At 38.6% G+C, this 20,754-nt stretch overlaps 1 protein-coding gene across 1 annotated transcript in view; it reads right to left on the bottom strand.

Annotated features, from left to right (window-relative positions):
* The window catches only part of PIK3C2G (phosphatidylinositol-4-phosphate 3-kinase catalytic subunit type 2 gamma), a 209,323-nt gene that overhangs the window by 49,664 nt on the left and 138,905 nt on the right, over positions 1 to 20,754 (bottom strand). The window contains exons 24-25 of the mRNA XM_075160158.1: positions 9,268 to 9,424; positions 4,555 to 4,664 (exon numbers count right to left, since the gene is read on the bottom strand). Of these exons, the coding sequence (XP_075016259.1) occupies positions 4,555 to 4,664; positions 9,268 to 9,424 (267 nt within the window). The remainder of the gene's footprint in view (positions 1 to 4,554; positions 4,665 to 9,267; positions 9,425 to 20,754) is intronic.

The following is a 20,754-nucleotide window of genomic DNA, read 5'->3' as shown; positions in this document are numbered from 1 at the left end:
GAAGTTGAGTACCATAGTTTTGTCTATACCTTTCAGAAGCCACCAGCTTTCACTGGTGTTTCAGTTGTTTGGGAGATTTCTTGCTGGAAAATCTGCAGCCACCTGAGGAACAGGGATCGGCTGATCAATTCGAGATTAGCGTCATGTTTTGAAAGGAGTTACTGTGAATTGTCCAGTTTTGCAGCTGCTGGCATTTGTGGTTTGGAGTGGATACGCTTGACCTGGGCAATGACAGGTACCTAACAAATGATTCTGTTAATAAATAAGTAAAGATGGCAGCTGACTCAAGCAGCACCCCCCTCAATCAGGCTGCTGAAGGTATGCAATGGTGCTTCGCTGGTAATTGTCAGATCCACAGTGCATCTCTTATTCATGGGCTTCTATGAATGAGTTAGATTGCATACTGCAATCAGTTGAAATCAAATCCATTCATTGCATTAGGCTAACTTTAATCCCTTAAAACTAATTTCAAATATACATCCCTTTACAGGCACATCAAAAATGTCAGGCACCATGCGACACCATGCTGACATTTGAAGGCATCTGCAGAAAACCAAAAAAGGAAATTTATATCCAGAGGTAAGATGAGTTTCCAGTTTCTGGTAAAACTGTGTTGTCAGGGGAAGAGGAAAGGAGGGAGGGGAAAGGATCAAATTGAGTTTCAAGGATCAAACTGAGTTCAGGGCAGATGCTGGAGAGACAACAATGTTTCATTTGGCACTAGGTGCACAGAACTGACAAGCAAACACAGAAACTCTTGTTTAACTCTCAATTGGTGCATTGTTTATCCACGATCTGAGGGTGTGACCTTCCAGAAGGCTGTAAGCTGTGGGGCTTAACACTGCCGCTCATCAGCTCATAGCAGTGAACTGACCCAATGTGAGAAGAATAGAGTACACAAATGAGACCACAGATTGTTGAACATGTCTTAAATCAAGAAGGAGAGGAAAAGAATTTGATAAAACACAGAACGCTTTATGATCCTGAAAGGGATCAGTACATTACAGTCCAAACTCCGGTAGCATTATTCCGTTGGCTAAAAAGGTGATGGCAAAGAACAAATTAACATTGTTTTGCCAGGAATATTTGTGACATCGTTCATCATTTCATGTTGTTTTTAAACAACAGTAGAGGCAATGTCAGTATTATTGCTCAAACCAAACTCAGACAATTGCTAAAAGCAACCTATTTCTACAGAAATACAGAGAAATACTGCTCCCCTATTTTCACTAGCAGAAGACTGGGGTTTTCAGCAAATACACATCATATAATCAAATCTGAAAGATTACAATAACTACCTTGTACTTAGAACAAGAAATAACTTTCTGTGGGCGGATTTTAACATTCCAATGACCACACTCCTTACCTGGAAAAGAACTGTTTAAAAACAATAAAATGTTTTTGGAAGTAATTATGGAGCAAAAAGAGCTACAAATTGTGAAGGATTTGGGAGCTAATGGAAGTTATGCTAATAAACAGAACTTTAAATTTGCTTGGTTTTCTGAGGACAGCCTGAAAAATAGATACAGGAATAAGCTACAGAGTGACCATGAGAAGTGGGTGACTGGACTTCTTTCTCACATGGACTTTTTGTGTAACAAGCAGATGGGGAAGAATTTTTCTGAAGGACAGGAATAAAGATGATGTAAGTAATGCAAAGCTTACAAAAACATTCCTGGGGGCAAGTCGGAAAATGCTTATACAGAGGGTTAAGTTCTGCATAGATCCGGGTACCAGGCCATCATAAAGTCTTTATTTTGAAAAGTGCCTGGATACACTTTTCAGAAGTTAAAATACTACTAGACATGAAACCTGACATTCTGCCCATGTTTACACATGTAGAAATATTAGTTAATACATGTGTTGGATTAACACAAATTATGTTCAAACATGAATAGAAATTAGAATAAAGAAAAAAAAAGCGCCAAGAGAAATGAGATCCATGGAAATTCATGAGCTGATGACAAGACACTTTCTTCTTGCAAATGGGCATATATAATACAAACATACCCTGAGAGTATTAAAGAAAAAAGTACGCATCCTAGCAATATCTGTCTTTTCTACGTGATGTAATGATCTCTATGGACAATAACTAATCTACACTTCAGCATTTTAAAGGAAATTGGAACAGGAGATCTGGAGTCCACTAAAAACATTTTAGCAGAAAATACTGTTTCAAATAAGAACAGAGCCCATGGCACTGTCCAGATCTGCACTATGATGCCAGTTTTGTTGGTAAGCAGGACTTCAGTGGCATTTCCACCGTGAAGGCCTTCATTACTTCAACATCAACCCTAACAATGGGAATGGGAATCCAATGGGAAGGAGGACATGCTGGCCTCTGAGACCTACCTATAGTCTCTCTGGCTTGAACAGGATATCCTAATCCTAATACAAACTTCTACCAGGCAACAAAGCATGCCAACTCTTCCCACTTCTAAAACAGTGTTGAGCCACATCTCCTTCCTAATGCCAACTGTTATTCCACATGCTTTGGCTGAGAAAGATTGCGGTTGAATCCCCACTCTGAAGCCCCTCACTTCCTTCACCCTAACCCTCAAAACACCACAACCACCTTGCCCAACTCCAAGAAAGTGTGGACTACAACTCTGTCCTGAACTCAGCCCTCATCCTTCATCTTCCAGCTAAGCAAGACTACAGTGATATTAACCCTAACCATAACCTTAGTCCTACCCAATTGAAAAGCATACTGATCCTTTCCATCTCCAGAAGAGCGCTGGGCACTAGCTCTGAGTTTTGCATGACATTAATGCAATTTTCACTCGGAAGACTTGTATTTCCCTATTTGTTATGTATATCTTAGCCTCTTTTCACTAATTAAATGAATTGGTTTTTTTAACCCATGAGGGACAGACACAACCACCCAAACTATTTGACAGAATCAAGACTTTTACTTTTTAATTAGAAACTGCATGTTTCCTATTTGAGTTGGAAATATAAGTCTGTAATTTGGGAATATGTGAAATTTTAAAGGAAAGGATAAGGTAGCAGTAGACAGTAAATGTGAAGCTGTAGTTAAATTTTAAAATAAAACAATTTTGTTAAGGAGCAAGATGGAAAGCATATGAAAAAACAAGTGTTAAAGGAGAAGGAACTCAGTGCTCTGCTGTGTGTAAAGTAATAGAATAACAGTTTTGTTTGAGAGGTTCCCCTCTTTCTCTCCAAAGAAAGGTCTTCCTTAAACTCTCTAGGTCTCTGTTCCAGCCTTCTCCGAACCTGCAGCCTCAGTTTCCGATTCCAATACACGAAAAGGAGACATATAAACAAGACAATTCAAATTGCCCGAAATCTTCATATGGGCCTCTGTAATAATAATGAGACTGGCTAAGCTGGTCCAGTTCAAGCTTTCATCTCATTTATTCATTGCAACGTGGCCTCTGGCTGTATTGAAGGGTAGGGGGATTGCTCTTGCCTCTAGGCAGTTTGCACAGTACAGAGAACAGTGCTGCCTTATGGGAGTGTCCTTTAGGGCTCTGAGTTTAAAAGGAGCCCTTCGCTCCGAGTCCAGTGCTGTGACCTGGATATGTGCCCTGCACTTGGGCCAGAGGAAGAGGTCAGAAGAGTCTGGCTTGCTTTGCATGTATACGTGGTGTCCAGGGTGCATGAATTCGTAGACTGTCCTTGGAAAATTATGGTGCTGCACAGGACAGGGTCTGACAGGGACAGATTTTCTCATACTGTGCCTAGAATGGGAAGGTGAGTTTCTAAATCCAGTCAGTCTCCACTGGCTCCATCTAGAGCATCATCACATAAACAGCTGGAATTATATGTAAAGCAGAGCTCTGACCCAAAAGATCAGGACTGAGGTCTTCAAACTGATTTTGTACAGTTCATCTGCAGCTCCTCATCAATAATCCTCAGTTATTATCACAAACAAGTGAAAGAATTCATTATCCTAACACAAATCAAGCTTTAAACATACATATATTCACAAACAATGCTTTTCTGTGATAGATCTGTTAAGTGCTTAAAAGGAAGAATCAGTACCATTTTGCAGATGGACAAACTATGGCTAACTGAGGGGAAGTAACTTGCCTGAAGCAACACAGAAGGTCAAAAGAAAAACAGAAAAGGGAGTAAAATGCAGGAATTCCAGATCCTCACTCAGTCCATTAACAAGTTGAACCTTTTTATGCAGTTCAAATCCTGTTGCAGATAGCTGCTGCATTTAAAAGCAGAGAGGAAAGCTGACTAGAAATAAGCCAGGATGGTTTCACCATGAAAGCCAAAGAAATCTCTAGGCACTGAAAAAGTGACTTGTTACAAGTGTACCACAAATGCACAACTGTTTCTGCCAGAAATTTGAGGAAATTAGTTATAACATGCATAAGGAATGCATAAGGAATGGACTTTTTTAAAGTAAACGTGTGAAGACCAATTATCCTTTTGTGTAATTTCACTGATTACACAACCTCTTAACAAAACGGAAAAACTGCTGCTTCTTCTTCTTCTTTTTTTTTTTTTTTTTTTAATTTGACAGCTTTGCTTCATGCCTGAAGGAGATAAGGTTTCTGGATTATATTCTGGTTTTACCTTGTGAAGTAGCTCGTAGCCTGGAGGTCTGAGTCCTGAGGACGGAGGTTATCATACATATACTTCACATCCTGAATGCTGTTTAGCTCAGGCAATCCTGCATGCAGCATCTTAAAGTAAAGAAATATCATTAGTCCATTAACTATTAAAAAGAAATTTAAATTAAATGGGGCTAACTGGGAAAAGAAAGGTTTTACACTGAAAGGACTTCTTGTAAAACACAAAAGCAGTTCTGATGCTAGAGCAATGCCTGGAACACTAAAGTGAATATATTGCATTGTAAAGCTTCATACTGAGGTGCTGGAAAGAGGCATGGGTCAAAATCATTGATCCATTTTACTTATTTATTTTCTCTTCAGATATCATAATCTCAATGTATGCATTGCTAAGCTTCCTTCATAGCCTTCTAATGGTGATAAAGGAAAAGCGACCAAATTCAGCCACCTGAAAAATAGTTAACCACGTTTCTGTTATGCTCACAGAGTTATCTTAGTCCTAATCCAACTTAGTGCAACATCACCTTCTCATTTGTAACTACTGATTCCACCATCACTGCTCTGGACTCCGCCTGCAAAGGGATCATAGATTCACTCCCTTTACAGTCAATGGAGGAGGAAGGTTCCGTTAGATGTCGATTCATAGCAGGAGCCCTGACTTAAGTGCGGAGAACTGCCCTCTGTAGAAGTCTAACATTCTTCATGGGTGCAGGACAGATCTGTTCTAGTTAGTTGGCCAAGTTTGGTTCAAAAGACAAATAATGCAAATATTCCCCTTGCAAAGAAACACAACAAGTAGGGTAAACAACTGAGTGTGTCCAATTGCCCATACAGCTCTCTCCAGGCATTTTAAAATGTCAACAACAAAAATAATTTTGACTCACTTCAAAACCTACTGGTTTTTCTCAACAATCATAGTAAGCCTAGAGCAGTGCTTTGTGTGTAATGGAGAAAAAAAAATCACTCCTTCACATTGCTTGGAAGGAAATGTATCTGAATTTGCAGTCACTGCTGTGCATTCTTCATTGATATTTATGTCTAGCTCAGACAGAAAGACCCACTGAGTTTTGTGGATAACAGCAAAGAAGAAAGGAAGCACTGCTTTTATTTTAAGGTTTGGTTGAGAGCTGAATACACTAAGGGGAAAAGAGATGGAGGGGTATTTTCCTTATTCCTTCAAACCTTCTCAATATTTTAAAGTCACGTTTCAATATTTTTTATATTTTCTTTTTTTGGCATTATGAGGAAAATCTTGCTTCGTATCTGACCCAATCTATACCACCAGTGGACAGATAGAATGCTGTCTCACAGAGTTCTGGCTAGCAAGGAGCAGAGAAAATAAGAAAGCTCAATGAGGTGAATTTAAGTGAGTTGAGAGCAGGGACAATAATAACATTCAGCACTTAAGGACACACAATGCTATTTATCTGTATGCCTTCAACCAATTTCTAAAAGATGGTAACAACTCCTGTCCCCTTTAAAAAAAAAAGAGAGTTGCTGTATAGGCAAATTAAGCTTCTTGCCTTGCATTAGAAAAGGCAACAATGCCAGATATGAACATAATCTGAATCACCGGTAGTGCAACTGAAAAACAGGAATTTTTTTAGGTTCTTTGCATTGCAGAAGGTGGAAAACTATTTGCTGAAGCAAAAAAATGTCTTTAGCTGGGCGGTACCTACACAGTGCTTTGCTGGCTGCAAGGGGGTCTTAGAGGCTTATTACAGTGCTTCATCCCTTTTGCTCCATATAGCATATCTTTCGTGTTTCCAGTCCCCTGATGGAGGAGGCTTCTGAAAACTGTGGCTAGTGATACTAGATGCTAATTAGACAAGACATGGAACAACTGTTCAGAAAACAACTAAGGTCACCTAGGGCAACTCAGATGTCACTAGATGCCTAAGTATAAGTGCCTGCATTGCTCCCCTTGTTTGGCCACACATATGTCTTGATCTACCACACTTGGTTATCCCAGGCCTTCTAACTCACTGAGTGGAGCTGCCTACGCTTTCCTTGGGCCTGGAATTGGAGCTGGTGCGTGACGCTCAGCCTGTCATCCCATGAAAAATGAATAGTCCTGGCATGTACTTTCCAAGCGTTAGACTTCCAAAACGGGGGTGTTTCCTGATCCTCTTTTCCCAAGTGGTGTTTCTGAGTTGTAGAAGGGTGAAATAACTTCTATGGGGACATGGGATTCTTTAGTCTTAGATCTGCTCTGTCTAGGTACTGTCTCCTGCTTTATACTATCAGGGTGACCTGTTTCTTGTCACAACAGAGGCAAGTGGATCAATTACTTGCTACCTAATGTCACCTCTAAGCCCCTTTTAATAATTTTCTACGTGAAAGATCTTTATAACAGCAATGGATTTTGCATTTTTTGAAACTAATCAAAAGGTGTTTGTGTCCTGCGATCACCCTTTTTATAATAGTTCACATCAATTTTTTAATGAGAGCAAAGCTGATGAACTACAGGCATTTACGCAACTGAACTCTGCCAGAAGACTCTTGGGTCTCCCACAGATGTTTCTGCTTTTGAAAGTGATGGAAACTTCATGGATTATTTCTTACTCCCAGTAGCAAATGTCAGTACAGCTCTAGAAACATGCTGCTCACCACCAAGAAAAAGCATCAAGTCCCAAACTGGGCCAAAAAACCCAAATTGTTGTTCATAATCACGGTTTGCTAGAAACCACTAACAGTTACTGACCATCCAGAGCACAGTGCGCTACTCCTGTGAAGTACTGTACTTTTTTTAAACAGCCTTATTGTTTAGACTTTTTAGCCATGTTTTATAAATAGCATCTCAGAAAACAGAATGTGGGAGGGGAAGGAAAGATTAATGATGCAGATTTCCAGATAGTGAGAGAAGTCTTAGACTGTCACTGGTACAAATAGGCAGTGGTCTTGCCCCTTCATTATAACATCTGATATTTTGCACGGAAATGAATTCAAAGTAGAACTTCTTCACAGTCCATTTACTTTTCTAGAAATGACCCATGAAACTAAAACATTTTGATACTTACAGTTTCCAAGCAACACCCCATTGCAAGTGCAGAACCAGACTCACCCTTCCAAACAACACTGGCAAAAACAAGACATTCGTAAACTTGTCTTGTTTGTTTAATTTCCTTTTGATATGAAGTGCTCATCGATGGGGTGTGAGTATGCTGCCAGTTATTTTTCAATTATGAAATGCAATACAATTGACTGAACTGCAGCCCATTGACAAATGTTTAAACATATCTGACATGCTGACTTTTAGCTCAGCATTCTTACCTCTCCTTAAAGATCAGCAGAAACAAAAGAAGATGCAGTATGTCCTGAATATAGACAAACCTGAGCTATATCCAGGCAGAGATAGCTAGTTATTTCAGAGCTCCTGCTGGGAACATTTTCCTAACATTCTCTCTTTGTTGTCCCAGAGTAATCTAACATCATCATCTCTGCTGATTGCAGAAAAAGGGACTTCAAGGGGGAGAAGGAGGTGGGCAGAAGATGTAGTTATATTTGCAGCATGCGGTTTTAGGCAACCTGTTCAGAAATGCAGAGGTTACTGCTGTTGATGAGGGAGCATGGATGCTCCTGAGTCTTTCAGAGGCTCTTTAACTTAGACAGTATCTCCTACAACTTCACTCTGCACTGTTTCAGTGCAAAAAATATGCTTCATGACAGGAATGAAGTTTTGCTGCACCTTTGTGACTACTTAGAAGCAGGGTTAAGAGATCTGGGGCAATCCTTCCTGCTCCATATTGGGAAATCACTCACTGTACCACTGCATGAGAATCCATGGACAAGACAGAAACAAGACGAGCAAATTCTTGCCATTTCTCCCCTCCGCATTGCAGAAGTTGGAGACGATAGAGCAGTGTTTACAGAGCAACTTCTTGGCTGTACCCCAATCTCAGCAGGGGCTCTGTTCATAAGGTTGTTTAGATTTTTTCATGTGCAGACCAGGCACCTAGGTTTTGTATGGGGCCCTGGACATAAGTTTTAGATTAATATCTTAGCCAAGCAACTTGGCAAATATTAGTTGATTTAATATTCCTATTTTACCCGTGAAGGGGGAAAAATCATTAACCTTTCACATACAAGTAAATAGAGGCATAAAGCAGTTATGGAATCTGCCATAGCACGTGAATCAATAGGAATACTTAAGGGATAAAACCTCTGAGAGGTCTTAAAATCCTATACAAAAGGATTTTTAAACCTGTGTTAGTATGGGTAGTGCTCTTTCTTTCCTGTGTTTGCCATCCTAAAGAAGGAGTGTGGAAATGTGCAAAAAAACATTCTAATGGCATCACTGTTATCTGCAGTACTGCTAGGTACTGTCACCCACTCTGTGAAATATTTAGTTTATTTTGCCTTGCTGTAACCATGAATGGGATTGGTAAATGATTGTTAGATAGACCTAGAAAAAGGGCTGAGTGAAATTCCTGAATGTGAAACTTGTACCTGGCTTCTTTTGCAGTTTTCTGCTATTTTGTAAAAAAGAATGTATTAAAAAAAAGGAAAAAATCAAGCAGCTTAGCTTTTCTTTTCTCAGAAATTAGTACTGAAACTGTATAGGTTTTTTTGCACAGGAAGTGCCAGCACTAATATTTCCTGCTGTGCAGCTGATACCTCTTCAAATCACAGTGCTACTGGAGGCAGCAGAGAAGTGGTAAAAGGGAAGAAGACACCAGAGGAAATTGATTTTTGATTTCATCCCCAAGTTTCTTACCATCTCTAGCAGTTTCAAGAGTAACTGACTGTGTTTCCTGACGATATTATAAGCTCGACAACAAAGTTCCACAAACTCTTGAAAACGCTGTGGGTTTTTTCCACCTTCTGTGATGAAATACTCCATCTCTGATGTGAAGATGAAGGGAGCTCGGTCCCTTGAAAAGAGAACAATTACATGAGAAATTTCACCAAAAATAGCAAATCATGCAAGACCGTTAATATTTGTAACTCATTATTCATCTCTCCCTTCCTCAATGTGGACAGCTCTAGTGCTTTGCCTGGTGTCACTGAGTAATTGGGGAAGAGACAGGTCTCACAGCAAGAGCTTCCTAGTGAGAAAGCCAACAACTGAACAGGTTTGGAGCTTACATGTTTTCTTCCGGCTCTTCTTTGCTTTTGTTTTTAAACTCTCATTGCTTTAATTTCTTCAGTCCAGCCTGAAAGTGAATCTGGAAACAAGTTCTCTCCTGGTATTTATATATCTAAAAGTTGTTCTCAAAGAGGATGGGATACAAATATCAACTCCCCACTAGGCAAGAAGTGAATTTAAGAAAAAAACTACAACTCGACAATCCAACAACAACAAAAAAATACAACATATGGTGCTATCATTAAATATACAACATTCTAAAGGGATGTTTCTGACCCAAGTTACAACAGAATAAACCTAAATACATTGTCTTGTTTTCCACACAGTTACTCTGTATTCACCCCAGAGTAAATGAGGTGCAGAATCTGATACCATGTCTTGCCTTTTTTTCTTATCACTAGCATAGTTTGTGGCTATGGCGTGCTATTGCAGAAGAAAACAGATTAGCCAGGCTTCTGCTAACAATCCTATCATTTGGTAGTTTCAGAAAGGCCTGATCTACTGCATCCTTGCACAGACAAAACTACTGCAGTGATTTACTTACCACAACTGTGTATACAGAGGCATGTAAACAGATTAGAGGGCTATATTCGAAGGAAATATATACAGCATGTTAACCTTTAATTCAAAATGAACTTGAGTAAACTAAATATTCGTGGGAAGCCTGAATGCAGAAACAAATTTAAGGATATATGTTTCTTGTTAAAACCTCAAATACGGGCGGAGTCTGAACCCATTCTGCTTGCTGATTCATTCATAAATGAGACAGAGAAGCTTTCCTAGGAGTTTTTCCTCATTTTCCTATAAAAATGCCTGCCTTCTATTATCATAGAAAGAAAGTCAAGTTGCTGTGAGATTCTAGGCTGCTGGAAGTCCTAGTCACAAGAAACGTTCAGGTGGCCTTCCCTTTCTTATGTCTGGAAATTCTTCCTGTTTTACATTGAAGATAACTGAAAGCAGACCTCCTATGGGTATTGTTCACCCCAAAACAGCCCTGACAATTAAGGTTTTTTAAAATATATTATTCAATTTCAGCTAGGTAGTACTAGGAATGATGAAGGTACACAATAGTCATTCTTACTCTTTCCTTCCTCATTTTTCCGTATTATGCAAGATGTGAGTTCACGGTATGACAGTTATGTTGCAGTATGACTGTTACATAGTTATTGTGTAGTTTTGTGCTGTAGCTCTCAGAAAATTACAAACCTGTGTCTATTATTGATTTCAGAGAGCAAGATTTTCCCAGAACCTTCATTTATTCATTCATCTTTCAGCTTACCTTTTGTTTAGCAGTGGTATTTAAAATAGACATCAAGTATTAAATAAATTGATGCAATTAGGTTCACATAAGTCAATTTGTTGAAGCCAATAAAAAAGAGAGATAGAGAGAAAATTAGCAACTTTAACATTTTCACTTATCTGTGGACAGAAGTCTAATCTAAATCCTGATTAAAAGCATTTTAGCATCTTGAGAACGTTTAAAAAACAAATCTATTCTTTTCTGCATTTACGTTTTTGGGCTAAAATATTCCAAGTCAAAACTACTGCTATAAAGGTCCCATACAATGTATTATGTTCAAAATTCATATTTGATTTCTGATGTCCAACTGCATCAAGAGACACAATTACACTGTGAAAACATAGCCCTTTCTGAGCTAGTCCAAGTCTCCCACATTAAGCTATTTGAGCTGAAAACAGATACTGCAATCAGAAATTACTTTACTGGAAGAAATATGGTGTTTAACATTGTTGGATTGGGCTGTGGGCCAACTTCCACAAAATGCAATGACTGCAACACTAGTCAATTGTCTTACTGTTGTTGCTAAAGGATCCATTTGAACATATAACTGATATTTTAGTAATTATATTATTTATAGATTAATTTTACTTGTAAGATGATTTTAAGCAGTTTTACAAGGTTCTTAAATTTCTCAGTATCATTTAAGACTGTCTTCTAAGGCGGTAGGCCTGTCCTCCCTTGTTAACCTGCAAAATACAATGCAGAAATTTGCTTTCCCTGGTTTTGCTCAAGGTCTTTTGATATCAGAGCCCCTGCAATCAGTCAGATGCTGAAGCTCCATTCCTGCATGTGTCTGAGTAAGCCGGCTGTTCATAAAGGGAACACTTTGCAATTGAAATTAAAAAAACATATAAAACCAACTTAGTACAGGAGAAAAGACCCACTAGAAGGAACATAACAGTCATTTCTCACGATAATATTAAAAAGCAAAGTTTCAGTGGGAGGAGATGCTTACTCACTGAAGAGTACATTAAGGATTCTGAAAAACCAATTGACAGGACTGAATGTCTGCATATAGATGCAAAATGTTCCTTGCTGCTTTCACAAACTCCTTTCGAATATAAAAACATAGAAGGGGATAGTCTAAAACTTACTCCAGCAAAATTACAAACAGCCAAGTCAAGTCACCATCCATCATGCATGGGAAAATTTATATCAGCAAACAATAGAGGCTGTTTTAGCCTACATAAGAAAAAAAACAATACACACCCTGGTGTTGCATGAGCATTCTAATTTATCACACACACACAAGTGCAAATGAACCTCACCCCTGTGCACAGCCTCTGTTTCTATATTTAAATCAGTGCATCTTTAACTGGCAGCCTTTTGTGGCACATAGTTAAGATCATCTTACATGACGGCATTCATGCAGAAGGTATGCAATGCATCCAAAGGTCTGGTAATAATAACTATGAAAGACATCACTCATTTGGACATAAATCTATTACATAGCTTGCTCACGTGAAGTTATCTAAAAAATATAAACATGAAATACTTCTTACCCCAAAACATACCCTCAAGATCACAGCTAAGCCCTATAATACTTTACATCCATAGGATGCTCAAAGACTGTGTTACAGCCAATGGGACAAGAGCCCCTTGGCCTACAATCTCTATTACAACTTGCTGCTTCCATCAAATTAATGAAATGACTGTCATCAGTTTAACAAAACTGGTGTGATGAAGTATTTTCAAGTAAAAGCCTTTTACCATATCTTTTACCATATCTGTAGAAGACCAAAAGCCTTTTTTTTGCTTTATGGTGTGCTAAAGAAATACAGAATTGAAGCATTCTTGAATGACCTCTACTGTATAATGGTAATCTCGGGTACCATCATTTCTAGAAAAAAGAGCCTCATTGAGAGAACTGGTGTGGTTGTAGATAGCCCACAGATGTACAGCTAATAAGTCTCCCAAAATCATTAAAGCTACCTTATCATAGCTCGTTCACTCTTTTTTTTCTTTCTTTTTTTTTCCCACTAAAGCCCTAGATGAGATTAATGAGCTCTTTGATTTTATAATAGAAATCAGTCAAAAAGGCAATACCCCCATTTATGACAGAGTCTGACTGCAGTCCTGGACCTTAAAGACTTATACTTTACTATGGCTGTGACAAAAGAGTGTACTCAAGTCATGCAGTGAGAAGCAAGGCTAGTTTTAGAGTGGTTTTATTCTTTTTTTCTTGTGTACTGCTTTTAGAGATTTAAGATTTTCATGGGAATGTGTTTTGCAGTTCCTCTGGAGATTAAGAATGTTTGTATGATATGTCATGAGAGGGAGGAAAGAAGGAAAACCTCAAGCAACTGAAGAGAACATCATGCAAAAACAGACTTGGTCTGGGGTGATGGGAACATTTATTAGGACTTCACTGTAGTGAAGTGCAGAAATATGCTGCCTTCCAACAAGACCAGTAAGATCATCAGGATTTGTTATGAAACACTAGATGTAAACTGACTAACAAAGCTTGTAAGGTCAACAATGGTTTTAGTTTTTCCTACTATGAATCTCACGTACAGAACATTTAAGAATGATACACTGACTTCCTTTTATATTAAGTAGAAAAAGCATATGAGATAATCAACAACAAATGATCTTTACTCTGATCCAATCTAAACTTCCTAATAGTGTAGTTATGGAAAAGTTTAAATCATGCACAGTAATAAAATATCAAAACAGTTGTAGTCCAAGTTGTCATATGAACATAAGAGACAGAGTGTGAGAAACCATACAGAACTGTTTGCAAGTTAAAAATGAGCTGCTTAGCAGCATACGCCCCCATATATTCCCTGACTGCTTTAAAACCATTTCAGTTGAGTCAAGAGTGACCGATAGTATTCAGCATGACTACGTGGAATTTAGATGTATCCAATAAAATAAGAAAAGCTTTTAGGGAGTGTTTGAATGCTGACATCCTTTGCTCTGCAGCAAAAGCCAAAAGCTTATTGAAGAACACACTCACACAAAATAAATGAACATGAGTGCTTATTTCTCTAAGCCAAGTGAAAATATCTAATCATAGTAATTATATATATTTGTAGACAAAGAAAAAACCACAAGCAAGTATATTCCTTTCTTATATTAAAGAATGAAACAGTGAACAACTGCACTATACAATTTGTCTCAGGCAAGCACATAGAGTCATAAAAAAAATATGCCTGGAAAGGGAACCACAAGAGATACTCCATCTTTCTGCTCACCAGGACAAGATCAACCATAAACATGCTTCTGAGATGCTTATTTAGCCTATTCTCAAATGGTTTTAGTGACAGAGTTCTTTTCCAACTTATCAAATTTCTGTTCCAGTATCTCCCCTCACAGAGCTTTTTTTCTTGATGCCTAATCTAACCTTGCTGTGCTTTCATCCTATTAATTCTTGTTCTTTCCTAAGGGAACATGAAGATCCTGTCTTCTTTACAGCAGCCTCGAATGTATTTGCAGACTGTTGTTATGTCTTTCCTCAATCTCCTGTAGACAATTGTTTCAACCTTTTCTCATAAGTCTTGTTTTCCAGATGCCTGATAATTTTAATTGCTTTTCTCTGGACTCCTTGTAATTTCTGTGGACTCCTTATCTACATCCTTATCTACTCCTTATCTACTCCTTATCTAAGCTGCCCAGAGGAAAAAGACCTGGGGGTGCTGATTGACAGCCGGCTGAACATGAGCCGGCAGTGTGCTCAGGTGGCCAAGAAGGCCAACGGCATCCTGGCCTGTATCAGGAATAGTGTGGCCAGCAGGAGTAGGGAGGTGATCGTGCCCCTGTACTCGGCACTGGTGAGGCCGCACCTCGAATACTGTGTTCAGTTTTGGGCCCCTCACTACAAGAAGGACATGGAGGTGCTGGAGCATGTCCAGAGGAGGGCAACGAAGCTGGTGAAGGGCCTGGAGCACAAGCCTTATGAGGAGCGGCTGAGGGAACTGGGGTTGTTTAGCCTGGAGAAGAGGAGGCTGAGGGGAGACCTCATCGCGCTCTACAACTACCTGAAAGGAGGTTGTAGCGAGGTGGGTGTTGGTCTCTTCTGCCAAGTAACTAGCGATAGGACAAGAGGAAATGGCCTCAAGTTGCACCAAGGGAGGTTTAGATTGAACATTACGAGAAATTTCTTTACTGAAAGAGTGGTCAGGCCTTGGAACAGGCTACCCAGGGAAGTGGTGGAGTCACCATCCCTGGAGGTATTTAAAAGACGTGTAGATGAGGCCCTTAGGGACATGGTGTAGAGGGCATGGTGGTGTTGGGTTGACGGTTGGACACGATGATCTTAGAGGTCTTTTCCAACCTGTATGATTCTATGATTCTATGATTCTATCTTTCTAAAAGTAAAATGTTGAAAATATTCCAGCTGAAGTTTTACCAGTGTCACATGAAGGAAAAGGATTACTTCACATTTCATGCTTTCCAATTCAATATTCTATAATTAACTCATATTCAACTTGACTGTAGTATAACTCTCAGATCCCTTTCTGAAAAACTACCCATCACTGCTAATCCCAACTTTCATCACAGTCTAAACCACTTATAATAGGCCTCTACTAAAAAAAACATATTCTCTATCCCATCATACTGGTTACTAATGAAAATATTGCAAGATGTCAGTCCCATCACAAACCTGTTATAGGAGATGACAGTCTCCTCAGGAAGCATAGAATCCAAATGATGTAAATATATTTTAAGTGGTGTCGCTAAACTGGAGTAAATTCAGCATGGAGCCACCAAGATGTTTGGGGACTAGAGCACTTATCTACGAGGAGAGGCTGAGGAAAGTGGGCTTGTTTAACCAGGAGATGAGAAGGTTTTCAGGAGACCAAACAGCAATCTTCTAGTGTCTATAGGAGATTATGGAACAGATGGATCCAGGCAAGAATAAGACAGAAAATTGAAACAGCTGATGTTGTGACTGGCCATAAGAAAATAACCCTTCACTATGAGGATAATTAAATATTGAAACAGGTTGCCTGGAGAGGTTATCCTGGGAGGTTTTCAAGAATCAGCTGGACGTGGCCCTGGGTAAACTGGTCTGAATTTAGTGTTGAGCTTATCCCCTTAATACTTCAGATTCCTGAATGCCCTGAACATCCTTGGCTCAGGTAAACTACGTGGCTTGGATATTCAAAATATGCATCTAATATTTTTGACCTACATTCTTCAATCAAATGACCAGAAGTCAAGTCTATACCAGATAATGTGGTTTTAACTCTATTTTCTGCCATTTCTGCTGCTGTTTGAGATATGTACTGCATAAAAAGTTTTCTTACTACAAATTTGAAATCTTATTTCTTATTACAGATTACCCACATTATTTTTATATTAACATCTATCTTTAGAGGTAGAAGCATCAAACTAGAAAGAATCTCCTGAATTCCTTAGGTAACTGAGGACAGTTCTTAAACCATTATGGTCTTATTTATTCATTAAGTTAGTTCTTCTTATGTATATATGAACTTTGCTATTACCATTATTTTTCACTATCAGAGCCTTAATGTTAGGTTTCCAGTAAAATCACTGTGTTGGACATACCCGCTATTTTGATCAGTAGTAAAAGAAATATTTCACACATTGGACTGGCCTATTCTGAAAGATTTATGTTTCTGTCAGTAATTGGATTGGTTACATCGAGATTTAATCATGCTTAATGGATATGGTAGAAAACAAGCTATAATCCTCGCCTAAGCTAAGGGCTCTGATTCATCATTCCGTTAACACTTAGTTCCCCATAAACTGAGCCATAATAACTATCTATTTGTGCCCCTTTGCCTGTGCAAAGTGCAAGGAAATGTGACTTAACTAAAATCCCTTTCATTGTGGGCCAATTTAAATTAGTGAGTTTGTAAATCCTGGAGATTTGATTACATCTGGTACCATAGGATTACTATGCTAAGTGACAGTACAGCTAACACAAATGTTTACAGCTGAAGATAGACATGGTTACAGTTCTTAGTGTAGACCTAGTATTTGCAGTGTGTTTTGCTACAGGGACGCATCTGGAACCTTACCTTGTAACAAGAAAATTGGCAATAGACTCGTGATGGGAAAGCAGAAACTAGTTTGAGGCATCTCTTGATGGTTTTCACTATGGCTGCATTGCCGCAGTCTGTGCTGCGATCACTAGTTACTCTGCAGTCTGACCACAGAATGTATTCACTTATGTCACAGAATTTCATCATTTTGTACAGTCAGCTGCTTGTATATTTTGGAAGAATCCAAAAAACATCGTCCCTGAAAGAAGATGTACTCTGCTTTAAGAACATACATGTCTTCAATAGTTTCAAACGTTGTCCTGTTGCAACAACGTGCATCTTATATGGACTGGTTAAAAAGCACTACTGTGTCCAGCTCAGGCATCTTCTGAGCTGAGTTAGGATCCTATATTCAGATAGACACATATAAAGCAGCCTGCACTCAGTCACCAGCAACCAGACTGCATAACAATGTTAAGGAGGATTTAAGTCTTTTATATAATTCATGTTCAATACCTATATTTGAAAGTGCTCAGTACAGGATTCCTGATGCCTTATACCATTTTCTAAGACTATCAAATTTTCCAGGTTTGTTAGGAGTTTATTACTAACCCTCTTGATAAAACACTTGAGAGTTAATTCACAAGGAGATTGGAGCAATTCCTCTTGTTAATAGAGATTGCTGGACAACTGCTGTTTGTGTTCTGACTGACCCTCAGTACTGAAAAAAAGATTTTAAAACTCAGACCTAAAAGTTGCCTTAAAATAATAGAACAAGTGGGCTTATCTCCCATACCTACCGAATATTCAGCTAACAGGTCTTTTCGGAGATGGCTATTTGGAAAACACAGTAGTAGATTGTTGCAGGAGTTTTGTATATCACTAGGCAAAACAGAGAAATAAACCAGTGATAAAGAAGTTGAATTGCACAGAAATTCCTTAGGGCAGGGGATGAAATCCTACATGAATTAAATATATCAGTATGCTTTCCAGTTAAGGATGAAGGACAAAGACGTAGTGTGCAGAACAAGCAGAAAAAGCTACCAAGACTAAGCAACAGAGATTAATTGAAAAGTACTTGATGTATACTTGGCTGTGTGTGAGAATGGGTCTTCCTGAATATAAATGTACACTTGACTGTGTGTGAGAACAGCTCCCCTGAACATGAAAAGGTATGTATAGAAAGCTTTTGGAGAAAGAGATGATACGAGAAAATGTTTCTGATGGGAGCAGGAAAGAGAAAATATATGTCTCTGTAAACAAAGTTATACTTTGAAAAGGACAACAAATAAAATCATACAACCAAAATGGACAGTGAACATGATGTCTTTTTCCCCTTTTATTTCTGTTTTATTGTTAAACTTCCTGTCTCTAGAGTCACATTCTACAAAAAATCATGGGGTGACTAATAGAAAGAGAAGGAGGGAAGGGGAGAGGGCAGGAAGAAATCTCTGAATTTGATAGGGAGTCACTTAAATAACTCATGTGTAGTAAATCTCCCAAAGTGGAGGGAATTCCATTGGTGGCTCTGAAGGCATCAAACAATTTCTCCAGCCCAGATAATTGTTAACTAGAATACATGATAACTCCTTCAAGAAAGTGGCTGTTCCTGAAGATAGGAAAGCAGTTTATGCCACGCTTGAATTGAATGAAGAGCCAAGAAGGATACCGAGAGCTGTGGCAGACGCGAACTGGGTTCCAGGGAACTCCATGCAGCAGAAGAACAACGCACTTGGATGAACAAAACTGGATAGGGTCAAATCCGTACAGACACTGTATGGGAAAAACAGCGCCTCCCTTAACTGCCTGGGTACTTTGAAATGGATAACCAAAAAAATTAAGGATACAAAGTGGACAGTGAACATAATTTACAGTGATTTCAAAAAGCTTTAGTTGAATGCCCTCCACAGGAGGCTATTACTGAAAATGAATAACCAATGGTAAAGGGCAAACTACTATCCACGCTCAATAATTAGAGAAAGCCTCAAAACAGCAACAATAAACACCTACTCTTCAAGGCAAAGATACAGAAGTGCATCTGAAACTCACGACTGCAACTTGTGCTGCTCATGTTCTCAGACTTGACTTGTGCTTTTGGTGTTTAATTCTGGGCAATTAGAGACACCTGACTTTCAGAAGTGATGAATTTCTTGCCTCATAAATTCAAGCCCCTTTGGGCCTTGTCACCTTGTAGGTGACATTGTTTCACCTTTAGGTCTTTACGCATATTTCACCTTTCAGTCTTTATGCAAAGACTTATGTGTATGACTATCTTTAAACATCTGTATAATCTTATTAAGATCATTGGGGCTACCAAGGTGCTTTAAATCATGAAATTAAATCTTTCCAGGATTTCAGTCAGAGATTTTTGGAGGGTGGCATACAGGAAGTGCTGAAAGTGGATGGTGGCAAAGAATTAGGAGTTACCAGTTCACATAGACTAATAACTCCAGACTGATCAAGTCAGAAAAATAAATTTAAACTGCAGAAAATGAATTACTAAACAGGCATACTGAAAATTCCTAATGAAATCTTTCAGCAGGTAACACAGGTTAGTCCAACAGTTTTTATGCACAAATTTAGAAAATGAAAAGTGATTATACTTTAAGTTTTTATTTTCAAGTTTTACTCTTCCTTTGATGAGTACCCTAAATAAAATTTTTAAAAGGCAAAAAGAAAAAAGTAAAATGTGAAATTCGCAAATTGCTATCTTCCTTCTTCCTCACTTTTTCCTATTTTTAGGAAAAAGATGGAACACATGTTGATGTGATATAGTCAAATAATATAGCTTCTGTATGCTGACTTCTCTGTTTTAGAAAGAAATACCTGAAAAGAACGCATTTTTTTCAAATAAACACTTCCAGTGAGACAGTAACACTCATTTTAGGTTAACAACACTAAAAATGAAATGTGTTACTTTTAAAATAAAAAAGGCACTTCTACATTTCTACATGCTCAGACTTTAAGTCCTTTTCAGTATAGGAAAACACTGACATAGGAAGAAGTGTGGGAAACATAATTTTCCCATATTTTTGAAACTTCGTTCAAAAAACTGGAATTTCCCAATGGAATAGTTAAGCTGCCTCTAGTAATTAACTTTGTAGAAGAAAACCAGCTTAGCAGATTTAACTTCTGGGAAAACCGCGCCAAGACGCGGGATTAGTTTGGCAAAGAGACAAGAGGGTCTCTGTGATTCAGATCAAGGAAAAGAAAGGCCAGTGAGTGTTGTAAATAATCAGGATGACTGGATATTTGAAAAAAAGAATGGACACCTAGGTTAGTGCCATGTGAATATACATGATATACATGTATATACACATACATATACTAGGTGAATATACAGTGTGCCATGAGCTGGACTACTCCATAACTTGCCATCAGGTTTCAGACTGGACATCACTGACTGAAAAAATACAGACAGTGCTGGAAGTGACTGGTGGTGGAGAGGATGAGACTGCTGAAGTTAGGATTAGTTCAGTTAGCACAGGATTTAAATAAATCTCTTATTGCTTAATTCACCAAAGAAGAAATGTTCAAAAGGAACTGGTCAGAACCGAAAAGAAAAAAACAAAAGCAAAGAAAGCATGGCAGATACAACCATGAGCCAGCCACCTTCTTCTGTACCATTTGATGACTGACGTAGTCCCATATGATTACCTGGATAATATTATACCTATTTCAGTCGGAGTGGGTCTAAGATGACTGCCACGGAATACCCAGTAAGTAAAGAATAGGATGGTTGTATGAAATTAAACGAGAAATGTTTCTTCATACAGTTTGAAGTGTACCTGCACAATTCACTGCTTTAGGGGAATGTAGGGCCAAATGTGGCGGCTGGATTAGAGAATGAAAGAAAGAGTA

This window comes from Calonectris borealis, chromosome 1 (assembly GCF_964195595.1).
Source record: "Calonectris borealis chromosome 1, bCalBor7.hap1.2, whole genome shotgun sequence".
In the NCBI taxonomy this organism is placed as follows: Eukaryota; Metazoa; Chordata; class Aves; order Procellariiformes; family Procellariidae; genus Calonectris; species Calonectris borealis.
Note: the sequence above shows the minus strand (reverse complement) of the source record. Positions and strands in the feature narration are given on the sequence as shown.